The sequence below is a fragment of the Papio anubis genome, chromosome 15, assembly GCF_008728515.1.
Source record: "Papio anubis isolate 15944 chromosome 15, Panubis1.0, whole genome shotgun sequence".
Lineage (NCBI taxonomy): Eukaryota > Metazoa > Chordata > Mammalia > Primates > Cercopithecidae > Papio > Papio anubis.
In genome coordinates, this window is record NC_044990.1 from 77,467,870 (window position 1) to 77,482,227 (window position 14,358).

The following is a 14,358-nucleotide window of genomic DNA, read 5'->3' on the forward strand; positions in this document are numbered from 1 at the left end:
GACGCAAACCCATATATGAAGATAAAGTCAGCCTACCTTTGCATGGGGGTGACCCAGGGAAGTACCAATGGGCAGGGCTCCCTTAAGAAATGGGTCATCAATAGAGGTAGTCTGGACAATATCCAATTGTCAGTCATTACCACTGCAAGCCCAGGGAACATTCAGTCATGAACCACACAACTTCTTGGTGTGGTGCCATGACAGAAGGGTTAGAAGCACACATCTAGGGACTGAAATGGTCAACAGGCTCGGAGAGATCATTAACAGAGAGCCAGTTACTGTTTGGGGGAAACTAAAAATTTAAAAAAAACATACATTTTGGCTTTAGAATAAGTGATTTTAACTAATCTTCTCAGTAGTTTCTCCAAGTTCAAGTTCAGGACCGTAAAACCATTTCATCAGTATTCCCTCACTGACTGAGCATTTACTATAGAGCCAGGCACTGTTCTAGCTGTTGGGAGCAGAGCACTGAATAAAGCACACAAAAATCCCACCCATCATGGATCTGATTTTTTTTTTTTTAAAGCAATAGGACCTTGCTTTGTTTCCCAGGTTGGGGTGCAGTGGTGCACTCACAGCTCACTGTAAACTTGAACTTCTAGGCTCAAGTGATCCTCCACTTCAGCCTCCTGAGTAGCTGGGACGACATATGTCAACATACGTCTGGCTAATATTTTTGTTATTGTTGGTAGAAATGAGATCTTGCTATGTTGTCCAGGCTGGTCTTGAACTCATGGCCTTAAGCAATCCTCCTGCCTTGGCCTCCCAAAGCACTGGGATTACAGGCATGAGCCACCACACACCTGGCCATGCATCTTGTTCTTGTTGTACTGTAAGTGTACTCTTAAGTAACACTTACTACTAATTACTATTACTACACTTATGCTGTTGTTCTGGACAAAGAGGACATCAGGTAAAGAAGAAACTATACAGGGTCTGGGGAAAGGTGTGCTGGGGCATTTTAGGATTAAGCAGAGGGTCCTAGGAGACTCCCTGAGAAGGGGGTCTGAGCAAAGGTCAAGCAATGAATGGTGCAATCCCTGGTGGAGATATCCTGGGAAGTGGAAACAGCAAGGCAGCCTGGGTGCCCAGAGCGAGGTGAGGAACGAGCAGGAAAGAGGCACACAGGTGAACAGAAGGAGGAAGTGCTAGGCAGTGCTGGAGATGAGGCTGGAGGCCGCTGTAAGGATTCTTCATTTGACCCTGAGCTGCATAAGGTCCAGAGCAGAGGAGTGACATGGCCTGACTCCTTTTCAGAGGGCCACTCTGCTGCATGCAGAAGAGGCCGCAGAGGGCAAGGACACCAACGGAGAGACAAGTGTGGAGTGAGAGAGCGCATCTTTCCATCTCGCAGCACCTCTGCCACATGCACAGACGGCCTGCTGGTGCAGGCAAGGGTGGTGGGCAGAAAGCAGCGGACGTGATGCATGACAGCAGCGTTCTAGAATCCCAGACCCAGAGCTCTGACAGAGCCCCTGGCAGGTTACTCTCCCCGCAGGCAATAAAAGAGAAAAGAAAAACAAGCAGAATCTCTTAAAGTCAGGTTAACCAAAGACAAGTCAGTCTGGCCTGAGGGACAGAAGCTTGCCGCATGGGAGGGGCATTGCCATTACTGGCCCAGGCAGGTCCCGGGCTGTCGGGTTATGGATACACTAATGGAAGAGAGCGCTAGAAGGAGCTAGTCCTTCTAATCTCCGATACCAGTTATTCACAAAAGCATATTCCAAAATACCTCAGAGCTTAAAATATTTAACAGTTAATACAGCACCACTTAAATTCCAGCTATACATAACACTGACTTGCAAAATGCATCTGATGCCTTGAGTGATGCTCTCCTTTCTTCCTCCCACATATTGCAAGTGCTAACATAAGACCCTCCATAAAATGCATCCTCTCTCTGGGTTCCCACAGGTTGGGACCACCCGATCTGATCACAAGGGCATACGGCATGCCAATACCCCCTTCTCAGTCTCAGATGGTAGCCTCACCAGCCGGGAAGGTCTCAGCATTTCTGCATGCTTCGCTGTACCAAGCAACTGCTGGCAAGACACACACAGAAACTCTGAGATATATTTGTCCCCACTCATTTTGACAAAAGCTGTGATAAGAACAGAAGGAAAAATGGCAAGGCATCCTGAGGGAGGAGGAGACCCATATGCGGCTCCTCACAAGCCTGGTGCTGGTGGGAAGGCCACAGAGGCACACCCATCTGTGACTTGACACCTCTTCATGCCTGATAAAGGGACAGAACACAGAAGTGTCATGTCAAACTGCACTTCCTCTCACTCTCAAGACCCTTCGCCCCAAAACATGTTAAGTAGCTGGATTTTTTAAAAAAATAAAACTATAAATATTTGTCTCATACTCATCATAGTTTTCTTTCATGCTCCCTTTAAATTTCTCCCCCCGCATCAAAGACTGACCATAAGCCATTAGTAAGAAAAACCTGGCCATCTAGAAGACTGGGATGTAAAGGGGCTACATAATTCATTATCACTGGGAGAGGGTTCACATATATAATACCCTAAATATACACTTTACCACATATTATTTCTAGGACTATACTAAGAATGTATAAGCTGATAACGCTACATTAGAAAACTATTCTTTAATAAAATATCTTACTTCTCTGTACGTATTTAGCTTTGATGAATACATGGCATTCTCACACACTCACTTCATAATTTAAACTTAAGGCCACTAATTACCCATTTATACACATGGACTACATACATACAAGTACACTGAAATAAATATATTTGCTTTAGAAGTAAAGACTAGTTTATTCTAACACCATTAAACTACTTGTTAATTAAGCAAGATAGTATTTACCAGCCAGGAGGAGATCAATAGTTCTGAATCTTCTTTTGTCCAATTGTATGCTGTATATTCAAGGGCATTATTCTCTCCTTGCTGTTTGCACATATAAGCACAGTTTCTTTCAAAAACGGTGCGGATGCCTTTAAACAGAATCACACTAGTAGTGCAACCCATCCCCAAGGTGTGGATGTTCAGTTTTTTAGCAATCTCTACTCCATTTCCACATCCTCTTCCTTGGCTCTTCCGAAACAGGCTCCCACTGTACCATCTTCATGACAAGCAGTCACCGGTACCGGAACAGAAGGGAAGCTCTGAGCTGCCGTACTAGAATCCGCTCCTGCTCAACAGCCTGACAAAAAATCCAGGCTCGAGTGTAAAACAGGAGGGGTGGTGCAAACATAAGAGGACACACCTCGGATGCACCAAAACCTTTAAAGTATTGTTTTTCTAGCTGATTGCTTCACTCTTAATACCAAAGGACAAATAAGCAGGAGATTTACATGTGGCTGCTGGAAAACTGCCGGCTCCTGTGATTTGCTTGGGATTGTTCTGAATCTCAGAACCTGCCCAAAATGAAAAAGACAGTGCCAGACAGCCACACTGCTGCAGATGCTGCTGGGAGGCACAAAGAATGTTCATCTGCTGCAAGAAATCCGTCTCCCAGAATGCTTAGCCTAGCATCTATATTAGCAAACATCTCTTTCCTTGACCTAAATATGCTATTTATTTAATCCTGCATCAGCGGGAAACAGAGAAGCAAAGGAAAAAAAAGTCCAAAAAACGAGTGAAATCGCTAAGATGACTGCTGCTATGGAAACACGTGCAAGCCCACTTCAAACAACCTTTTGCACGTATGGGTAACAGCTTGCTGACAGCAAACCACAAGGGAACACAACATTGCAGTGTCGATCTTGACTTCAGCCCACCTCTACTCTTTGCTAGAGAGGGCTAGCAAGATTGCACTGCTTAAAAGGATTCTCCCATCCCTGGTACCCAAAGATGCAAATGAGAACATGAATAAAGGGCTACCCAGTCTGGCTAGATGCATGCCTTCTGAAGCAGCACTTCAGTATACAATGGGAAATACATGCTGAGGTCTCACAGCCACCATGATTATGTTTGGTGTGTAAGTAATCCAACTCCTTCTACTGTAGACTGAACTCAGTGACACTACACTACCTCAAGTGAATCTTTGGGAATGGCAAACAGGGAAGCTTGTCGGTGATATGATACCAAGTTGACTCTTGCCATTTTCCTTCCTCAACAAGGAAAGGCTAACTATATAAAAAAGACCATGCTGCACACACAGGAAAACCTTTCCCAGCCACAATATGTAACTAGGAAAAAAGTTATCAGTCTTCTAAAATCTGCTCTGATATTCTTATTTCACAAGGCTACAGATAGTTTCATTTTCTCTATATATATTTGAAAGTTAGAGTGAATTATGCTGACTGAGTACCTGGGGGCTGTGTAAACCCGTGCATGTAGTAAAATCACACTTGTAGGGAATACCATCCAGGCACATGATCCCACAATGTCTGTTTTCTATAAGTAGTTTAGTCATTGGGCCCCACAGAAAAGCAAAAATCTAGGTTTATTCTCTCTCCTGTATTTTTATGCAAAGTGTGTCGAATAGCTGTACAAGATCAAAGACGGGGAGATGTTGGTCACATGCAAAAAACAGGATGACCTGTGGGGTCTAGAGCATTCCACTTCCAAAGTGTGATTCTGTTAAAACAGAGCTATAGGGTTCAAGATTACATCCAAGTTGTGACATTAGGAGAGTCTTCATGCGAAATCACAATGCTGACAGGTAAACAACTGGAAACTCACCTACCCAGAATCTGAATATTGGAGACTATAAAACACTAAACGCATAATTTAAATGTCAGTTTTGAGAATTCAGCAAATCTACAATTAACCTGACTCCTAAACAGCAAGAGAAATATCTTTAAAAGCAATAGTTCATTCAATAGAAATAAAGAGAGTACCTTGAAATTTAAAATTAATTTGTTATTGTTATTACAAATTTTAGACATCCTGCCTGCAGAAGCCAGGGAATATTATTTGAGATATAAAAGATTATGTTTGAACTTTACCAAGAATTATAAATGATAACCAAGCAAATTGGAAGCTGCTGGTATATGCTGTTTGATTTACTTTTAGAACCCTCAGTTCGTGTTTAAAACAAGAGTCTAAATTAGGGGTGTCCAATCTTTTGGCTTCCCTGGACCACACTGGAAGAGGAAGAATTGTCTTGGGCCACACATAAAATATACTAACACTAATGATAGCTAATGAGCTTAAAAAAAAAAATCACAAAAAATCTCATAATGTTTTAAGAAAGTTTATGAATTTGTGTTGGATCATATTCCCAGCCACCCTGGGCCACATGCGGCCTGAGGGCTGTAGGTAGGACAAGCTTGGTTTAAATGGTCTCACCACAAAAAAATATAGAAAAAAGGTAACTAAGTGAGGTGATAGGCGTGTTAGCTAACTAAGCTAACTCAATTGCGGTAATCATTTCACAATGTATATCAAATCATCATATTGTATACCTTAAATTTACACAATTTTGCCAATCATACCTCAATAAAACTAAAAAAGATAAACAAAAGTAAAAGCTAAATTTTAAAAAAACAATAAGAGAGAATGAAACAATTCCCTAACTCATTCAAAAGAAAAAGCAATGTTTTCTGGCAATAAACTAATAAAATGTTGCCGTTTGAATGTGTCCCACAAAGTTCATGAGTTAGAAACTTAATGCCCAATGGACAGTGCCAGGAAGCGGGACCTTCCAGGAGTGATTAGGGCAGAACCTCACTGATTAATGGTGTTCTCAAGAGTGGGTTTCTGATAAAAGAATGACACCAGCCCCCTTTCTCTCTCTCACTCTTTCATGTTCTCTTTTCCTTCCACCTTTCACCTTCCACCATAGGATGATGTGGTATGAAGACTCTAACCAGCTGCAGCCGCCATGCTCTTACATCTTCCAGACTCTAGAACAGTGGCACGAATAAATTTCTGCTCATTATAAATTACCCTGTTTGTGGTATTCTGTTATAGCAGCAGAAAATGGACTAAGACATATACACATTGAAGCAACTTGTGCCAAATTTTAAGTATTAATCACTTTCCAACCAACAAAATTACTGGGCTCTTGAAAAGCAACAGAAAATATTTAGAGTGAAGTATTCAAAAACAGGTCTCATGATAATAGAAGCAAGACAAAATGAGTAATTCAAAAGGTATGTTTGGTTTCACTGACTTTTCTGTATCAGAATGAACTTGAGTTGTTCTAAATTGAAAATTACCATGAATTTCATCAGAGGACATGAATAGATGGATGGTATCTATTGGCAACCAGTGCGGCCACCTAAAAGAGTATATATTTCAATTTGGAGATCACATTTACTCTCCCATCTTTAAATGTCACTTCTAATTTATACAGCTCCTAAGACTAAATGTCTGCCTTTGAATCCCTTTTGAGACGCAGGCCCATGTCTTCCTTTCCTGCTAATACTGACACCTGACTTTCCTACCATCTCACCCTCAGATGTTCCAAATGAATCATCCTTTAATATGACAAACTCGTATGGCACATCCACACAATGGAGTATCATTCAGTCACAGGCAGGAACAAAGTCCTGATGCATGCCACTACACAAACGGCCTGAACACCATTATGTGAAGTGAAAGAAGCCAGGCACCAAAGACCCCATATTGTATTACTGAAATGAAATGTCCAGAGCAGACAAATCCAGAGAGATAGAAAGCAGATTAGTGATTATGGAGGGCTAGGCAGACCAGGAAATATGGGGTCATTGCTAGTGAGTATGAGGTTTCTTTTTAGGGTAATGAAAATGTTCAGAAATTAGACAGTGTTTCCAATATGTATTCTCAAATGTATATATAATCTATACACACATATAGTCTGTGACTACTGAATTGAACACATTTATGGCATGTGAATGTAATTTTTAAAAAGTGACTACACTTGTGATACTTTGAAGCCTCATTCCTCCTTCATCCCTCTCTGTCCACATCTGGGCAGGCAAGAGAGGAAAGTCCAAGTGGCTCCCTCTTATGACAGCAGCAGTAAATTCAAACCCTTCAATGGGAACCCTCACTCCACACCATCCCCCATAACCATCACAAAAAAAATGCCAAGCCAGTCTCCTTTCCCTGCTCTCTCAAGCCATTTTAGGACCTCTTGGGAGCTGTCCTGTTCTCCCCAGAAAGCCTCATTATATGAGTAATAAACCTTTTCACACCCTCTGGGGGTGGGTGTGATGTCAGCTGACTCAATATCTAAAGCAACTGTGGCCAAGTGGAGGAGATCCATCCCGTTTCTGTGGAGTGGCCCCAACAGTGAATTCTATCTCAAAGCTGCTATTAAGAATGTGGGTGGGGAGGCCAGGCGCAGTGGCTCACACCTGTAATCCCAGCACTTTGGGAGGCCGAGGCAGGCGGATCACCTGAGGTCAGGAGTTCGAGACCAGCCTGAGCAACATGATGAAACTCCAACCCTATTAAATACAAAAAAACTGGCCAGGCAATGTGGTGTGCACCTGTAGACCCAGCTACTGGGGAGGCTGAGGCAGGAGAATCGCTTGAACCTGGGAGATGGAGGTTGCAGTGAGCTGAGAGGGCGCCACTGCACTTCAGCCTGGGTGACAGAGTGAGACTCAGTCTCAAAAAATAAAAAAAAATTAAGAATGGGGGTGGGGCCGGGTGCGGTGGCTCATTCCTGTAATCCCAGCACTTTGGGAGGCTGAGGCGGGCAGATCACGAGGTCAGGAGATCAAGACCATCCTGGCTAACACGGTGAAACCGCATCTCTACTAAAAATACGAAAAAATTAGCTATGCGTGGGGGTGGGCGCCTGTAGTCCCAGCTACTCGGGAGGCTGAGGCAGGAGAATCACTTGAACACGGGAGGCGGAGCTTCCAGTGAGCCGAGATCATGCCACTGCACTCCAGCCTGGGCAACACAGGGAGACTCTGTCTCAAAAAAAAATAAAAAGAATGGGGGTGGGGAGAATGGCAGCTACTCTGCCCATCCTATAGGTTGTCAAATTCAAATAAGGTAACAGGAGTGAACTCAACCAAGAAATTGCTAGAAATATGTAAGTACCTATTAGGTTACTGTGTATCCTAAAACAGCACCTTGCTTGATAAATTCAACAATTTCTGAACGTTGTTTTGGTCCCACTTCTCAGGAATATACTAACCCCATTAACATGGGAGGTGGCTGGGGCTACTCTTAGGGTGTGCATTTTAGACCTGGGAAAGGGGCTCCAGGCTATACAACCCCCCAGAAAGCCTGCGCAGAAAATAAGTTCAGGTTAAGGCCTGCCAGCCCACTTGGTGGTCACAGCAAACCTCAGTCATGCAGCCAGAGACCATAGCAAACAGGTCCTGCAAAGCTTAAGCATCTGGAGCTGCTGTTCCCACCTATGGCTCTCTCTTTGCCGACTTTCCGTTTTAAATGTATTCTAACAGACAAATTAGTTTGATTGGTAGATGTATTTACTACGCTCCTAGAAACATTAATAAAGAGGAATCTAGAGTGACACCTTAAAAATCCAGAACTATAAACTGGAATTAATATTGTATTTCAAACAGATATAAGTCTTCTACTTATATATCAGACCTCAGGTCTATCTTAGGAGGCCAGGAAGGGAGACGAATTCTCTCCATTCTGCAGTGGCTGAAAGGAAGATCTCACATAATGATAATACCTCATACATGATCCAGCACACTTCACCAAACCTAAGTAAAGGGAGGACGGATAGAATTCAGTCTAACACATCATTCATTCTACTTAAATGCCATTATGAAAGCCAGTCCATTTGAAAAGTTTATTTCCATATCTGACAGTCCATATTTCATACATCAAGGCAGTGAATTCTGCTAAGCAAAGAAACCTTATGTGAGTTGGTCTCTCAATGCCTCATTCCTTTTATAACCAATCAATATAATCAAATGTAATTAGAGTATCTGGCACAGAGCCTAGTATATACCACATGCTCAATAAATGCTGGTCTCTCTTCTTTTTTTGTCCCAAATTAAATGGTTTTCTTCCCTGATAATGAGACTAAAAGTAGGGTAATTCTTCTAAAAATACAAGCATCTCATACAAAATTCAAATATGTGAGAATTTCAGATCTAGCAAATTCAAACAACAAATTTTATTTTTGTTGAAAAAATGATTTAAAGAGGGAAGGCTGGGCACGGTGGCTCACACCTGTAGTCTCAGCACTTTGGGAGGCCAAGGTGGGTGGATCACGAGGTCAGGAGATCGAGACCATCCTGGCTAACACAGTGAAACCCTCTCTGTACTAAAAATACAAAAAATTAGCCGGGCGTGGTGGCGGGCACCTGTAGTCCCCGCTACTCGGGAGGCTGAGACAGAAGAATGGCGTGAACCTGGAAGGCACAGCTTGCAGCGAGCCGAGATCATGCCACTGTACTCCTGGGTGACAGAGCGAGACTCCGTCTTAAAAAAAAAAAAAAAAAAAAGGAGGGAAATGGGGATGTTGAAACATGAAAAAAGAGTTGAGATAAGGAGTGGAGCTTTCAGCAATGACCATCAGAGAAAGGTTTTTCTCCAAACACCGCATGTTCTCATACATAAGTAGGAGTTGAACACCGGGGCCTGTCGAGGGGTGGCGGGAAAGGGGAGGGAGAGCATTAGGACAAACACCTAATGCATGTGGGGCTTAAAATCTAGATGACAGGTTGACAGGTGCAGCAAACCACCATGGCACACGTATACCTCTGTAACAAACCTGCACATTCTGCACATGTATCCCAGAACTTAAAATTAAAAAAAAAAAAAAGACTTTAAATAATGAAAATTAAGAAAGTATTATTAAATAAGGACCTTTTAAATAAAAGTGTGAACTCTTACCATTGTGCATTTCAGGAACATAATCCTCAAAATTTAGACTTACTGCATATTTACATTTATCCATCATCTATTACGCCCATCTCAATACACAGGAGAGTTAGAACACTTTGAGATGTCTAATACCAGTTACCTTGAAGTGAACAAAGGTGACGGGCAGGGCCAGAGGGCACAGTGTGGACAGTTGTTGGACCCCTGTGAGAGTTCAGGGCTGTACTCCTTCTGCCTGGACCACTGTGAAGTACATTATTTTTGCTAAAAATATATCCCTAAAGTTACGATCACATAAAACATTGGAGTCAGGTCTGTTGCTAATAGTGTTATTTAAATGTTCTCAAAAGTAGAGAATGCAAAATAACACAGGTTTCTCCATGTTGGTGCTGGAATGTCAGGGTGGCAAACAGTCCCTGTGGGCAGCTCCGAACAAATGGCAAGCTCGATGAGTGGCCAAGTGAAAGGAAGTGGAAATGACCAGGGCTAGCTCCAGGGAGCAAGGGTCCGGGGGGTGACCGGAGGGGTCTTTCAGAGACCACAGTCACTCAAAAGAAATGAGAGAATCTTCCTTTTTCTGGTAGGAGACCAAGTTAAATAGCTTTCAAAACAACACAGGTCAGCCAGAAATGCTGGCACCTATAATTCCAGCACTTTTGGAGTCTGAGGCAGGAGGATCGCTTGAGCCCAGGAGTTCACGACCAGCCTGAACAACATAGCAAGACCCCCAGTCTATACAAAAAAATTAAAAAATTAGCTGGATGTGATGTCACAAGCCTGTAGGCCTGGCTACTTAGGAGGTTGAGGCGAGAAAAGTCACTTGAGCCCAGGAATTGAAGGCCGCATTGAGCTATGACTGTGGCACCGCACTCCAGCCTGAGAGATAGAGAGAGACCCTGTATCTAAAAATCAATCCATCAATCAGGTCTTCAAAGGGAAGAAACTTTTAAGAAAAACAGCTTATTTGCTGGTAGGAATGTAAAATAGTGCAGCTGCTATGGAAAGCAGTACGGCAATTCCTCAAAAAATAAAACATAATTACTATATGATCCAACAATTTCACCTTTGGGAATAGACACAAAAGAAATGAAAGCAAGACTTGAAGACAGATGTGCACACCCACGTTCAGAGCAGCATTATCCACAACAGCCAAGGGGCGAAAGCAACTGAAGTGTCCATCAGTGGATGAATAGATAAGCAAAATGTGGTTTCTACACACACAATGGAATATTATTCAGCCTTAAAATGCAAGAAATTTTACATACAGCATGGATGAAACCTGTGGACTCTATACAAAAGGACAAATATTGCACAATTCCACTTGAGGTATTTAGAATAGACAAATTCATAGAAACAGAAAGTAGCATGGTAGATGCCAGGGGCTGGGAGAAGGGAAATGAGGGGTTAGTGCTTAATGGGGTCAGAGTTACAGTTTGGGAAGATGAAAAAGTTCTGAAATGAATGGTGATGATGGCTGCACAGCAATGTGAATGTACCAAGTATTACTGATGTGTACACTTAAAAATAGTTAAGATGATACATTTTATGTTACAGATATCTTACCATACTTTTTAAAAATAGAAAACCAACTTGCTGGGCATTGTTTCCCTATCACTTCTAGAAACAGGTGAGGTGTAAGACCAGAAAAACGAGGAGGGTGACTGGTCTTTTCTCCGTCTCTCTCCCTTGGCCTGCCAGCCCCTCACAAAGGGAAGATAAGCTACAGGACCTATCCCTGTTGTTAAGCAATGAATGACTGCATTGCACTTCCTAGAAAAACCCTTCTAACTGTAGAGCATCATAGAAAAAAGATGGCTGAGATTTAAATTTCTGATTCGTAGACAACTTCCACTACTTTCACTGAGAGCCATGAAATGAATGAACAAATACAATGTACACAGGTCCAACTGACTCTTCAGCTCAGGAAACTGCCAGAAGTGGCAACTTAAATTACTGTTACAGGAGGTCATGGAGCAAAACCATGGTTTCTGAGGGAGCTCAGTTCTTTAAAGAAAAACCAATAAATCCATAAATGCTGATGCTATATTAAATATAAAAAGCTGCCAAAGAGCATGCCTTTTGGTAAAGTCGTTGAGTATCTGCAAGGGCACCAAGGATCATATAGCGCAGGAAGCACTCACAGCCCCACCGTAAATTAGGCACTGGATGAAGAACAAGGAAGCAGGACAAACTCAATGGCATAATGAAGTCAGAACTCGGGGACCTCTTCTTGGCCTTCACCAGCCATTCCCAAGGAAATTCTATTTTACACAGACACCTGAAAAGATCACTTAACGGCAGGGTATACTAACTTTAAACAGTAAAAGAAATATAAAGTATAACTCGTATACAAATGCACCCTTGAAACTGTTCATGCTCTTCATGTATGGAGTTACAGCTGTTGAAAAGTTGTTCCGACACGTGAAGAGACTAAAATTCAGATTCTACATACACCAATCACTTGTATCTTACATTTTAGCAGCCGACTGTTTTAAGTCTTTTCTGTCATTGTGGCAGTATAGAAATGCTGTCTCAACATGAAGAAATATTCCTTGAGGGAAAAGAGGAAAACATAAAACATATGTAAGATTTGAATTTGACTTTTTAAAAACTATTGCATTTTGGTGAGATTTTCAATTAATCAAAAGTAATAATGATACTAATGGGGTTACCTCTAAAATATAGGAGGGAAAGTACAATTTTTCAAAATAGTCCTATTTTTTTAAAAGCAGTATAAAAAGACACAAAATAAAATTAAAAAGTTCCATTTAACCTGGCTTATAGTCAGGTTAAATGGAACTAGACATTCCATATTTCCCTGTTTATAGAAGCTCATAAAACTTTACATTCTTTAGCTGACTCCTTACAAGGTTTTAATTTCTTTTCACAAAGACACAAAATTCTGAACCTTCTCAAGACTCTCTTTTATATACAGCCAGTTGGGTTATGACTTAACTGTAACTATGTTTTAAAAGAGTATTACTTCAATCCAATATTCCCTGATCTTTATGTAAATTTAGGTCAAAGAAGTGGGGAAATTTAGGAGAAACTATCCCCCACATAAGAACTGGACAGATTACAGTTATCACTATCCTTCCTTGTCAATTAAAAACAAATAGGTGCTTGCTTCGGCATCACACATACTATTATAAAATTGGAATGATACAGAGAAGACTGGCATGGTCCCTGCACAAGGATGACACACAAATTCATGAAGCATTCCATATTAAAAAGAAAGCAAAAACAAAAACAAAACAAAACAGATAGGACAAAAAAAAAAAAGATGGCCAATAAGCAAGTGAAGAATTACTGGGGAAATGCAAATCAAAACTACAATGAGCTTTCACTTCACACTCACTAGATGGCTAAAATCAAAAAGACAAGTACTGGTGTAGCAATTGGATTGGTATACCAATTCGACTGGTTTTGCTAATCAAAATAACAGGTATCGGTGAGGATGTGTTGAAACTAGAACCCTGGCACACTGCTAGTGGGAATGCAAAACAGGGCAGCTGCTATGGAAAATAGTCCGGCTGTTCCTCAAATGGTTAAACCCAGGTTACCGTATGATCTAGCAATTCCACTCCTAGATGCCCAAGGTTGAAAATATATGTTCCCACAAAAACTTATACATGAATGCTCTTAGCAGCACTGTTCACAATAAACAAAAATTGGAAACAATACAAATGTCCATCAACTGATAAATGGATAAACAACTGTAGAATACAAAGAAATACTACATACCAATTTTTTAAAAATGAAGTACGATCCATGCCACAGCATGGGTGACTCTTAAAAACATGCTAAATGAAAGAAGCCAGGCATGAGGATCACATAGAGCATGAATCCACTGCTGTGAAATGTTCAGAAAAGGCAAATCTCTAGAGACAGAAAGCAGACTAACAGTTCCCTAGGGCTAGGGGGTTGGATGGGGCAGAGTTCCGGGGTGATGGCTAAGGGATCCAGTGTTCTTTGGGGAAATAATAAAGATGTTCTAAAATTGACTATGGTGATGGATGCACAACTCTGAATATACTGAACACCACTGAACATTTTAAATGGATGAATATGATGTATGAATCATAGCTTGATAAAGGTGCGTCTTTAAAAACAAGACAGCACATATCAGAAGGTACATCAATCCAAAGTTGAATTTCTCTTGAAAGTACCCTAATTTCAATACAGTTATCTTTCCAAAACATATCACTACCCCTAACATAGCAAATGCCCAAAAGCACACCCAGCACTGCATATGCAGAAGAGAGGACAGCTAAGAATGGTAAGATGATTTCTTCATCAAGGGCCAGTTAAAGCTATTCTGCTTTAAAATTAAAGAGCACTTAAGGGAAACCTTTTATCTGGTCAATAACTTTGGTTCATTCATTATGTTAGGCAAGGTCTGGACCCAAGGGCCAAGCCATCTATCCCAATTCATTCAAAGAAATTTATTTTGCAGATGTTTTCCCACAAAATTTTCGTCTCTGTTTTAACCACAAAGTTCTCAAGATCCAAGAAAAAAATACCAATTGGAGAAAAAAATCGGAGGAGGGATGGAAAAAGGTTAACAGGGGATATGAAGTGTTATTCATATTTAAAAATCAGCTCTATTTAGGCCAGTGTAGTCATCTCAACAAT

At 41.4% G+C, this 14,358-nt stretch overlaps 1 protein-coding gene and 1 non-coding gene across 31 annotated transcripts in view; one reads left to right on the plus strand and one right to left on the minus strand.

The window, feature by feature from the left end:
- Positions 1 to 14,358, minus strand: part of DOCK9 (dedicator of cytokinesis 9) — a 299,896-nt gene that overhangs the window by 222,937 nt on the left and 62,601 nt on the right. For 3 of the 30 annotated variants that reach the window (XM_031655628.1, XM_031655633.1, XM_031655629.1), the window contains exon 1: positions 2,833 to 3,171. The exons of 22 other annotated variants lie outside the window; for them this stretch is intronic. In XM_031655628.1, coding sequence (XP_031511488.1) covers positions 2,833 to 2,994 — 162 coding nt within the window. In that variant the 5' untranslated portion in view covers positions 2,995 to 3,171. Of the gene's footprint in view, positions 1 to 1,799; positions 1,824 to 2,832; positions 4,163 to 14,358 lie in introns of those variants that run through there. 5 more of the 30 variants (XM_009192139.4, XM_031655624.1, XM_009192119.4 and 2 more) reach the window with 4 other exon arrangements.
- On the plus strand, positions 12,851 to 12,954 carry LOC116270655. The gene has a single exon (XR_004178803.1). It is a non-coding gene; the product is annotated as a U6 spliceosomal RNA (small nuclear RNA).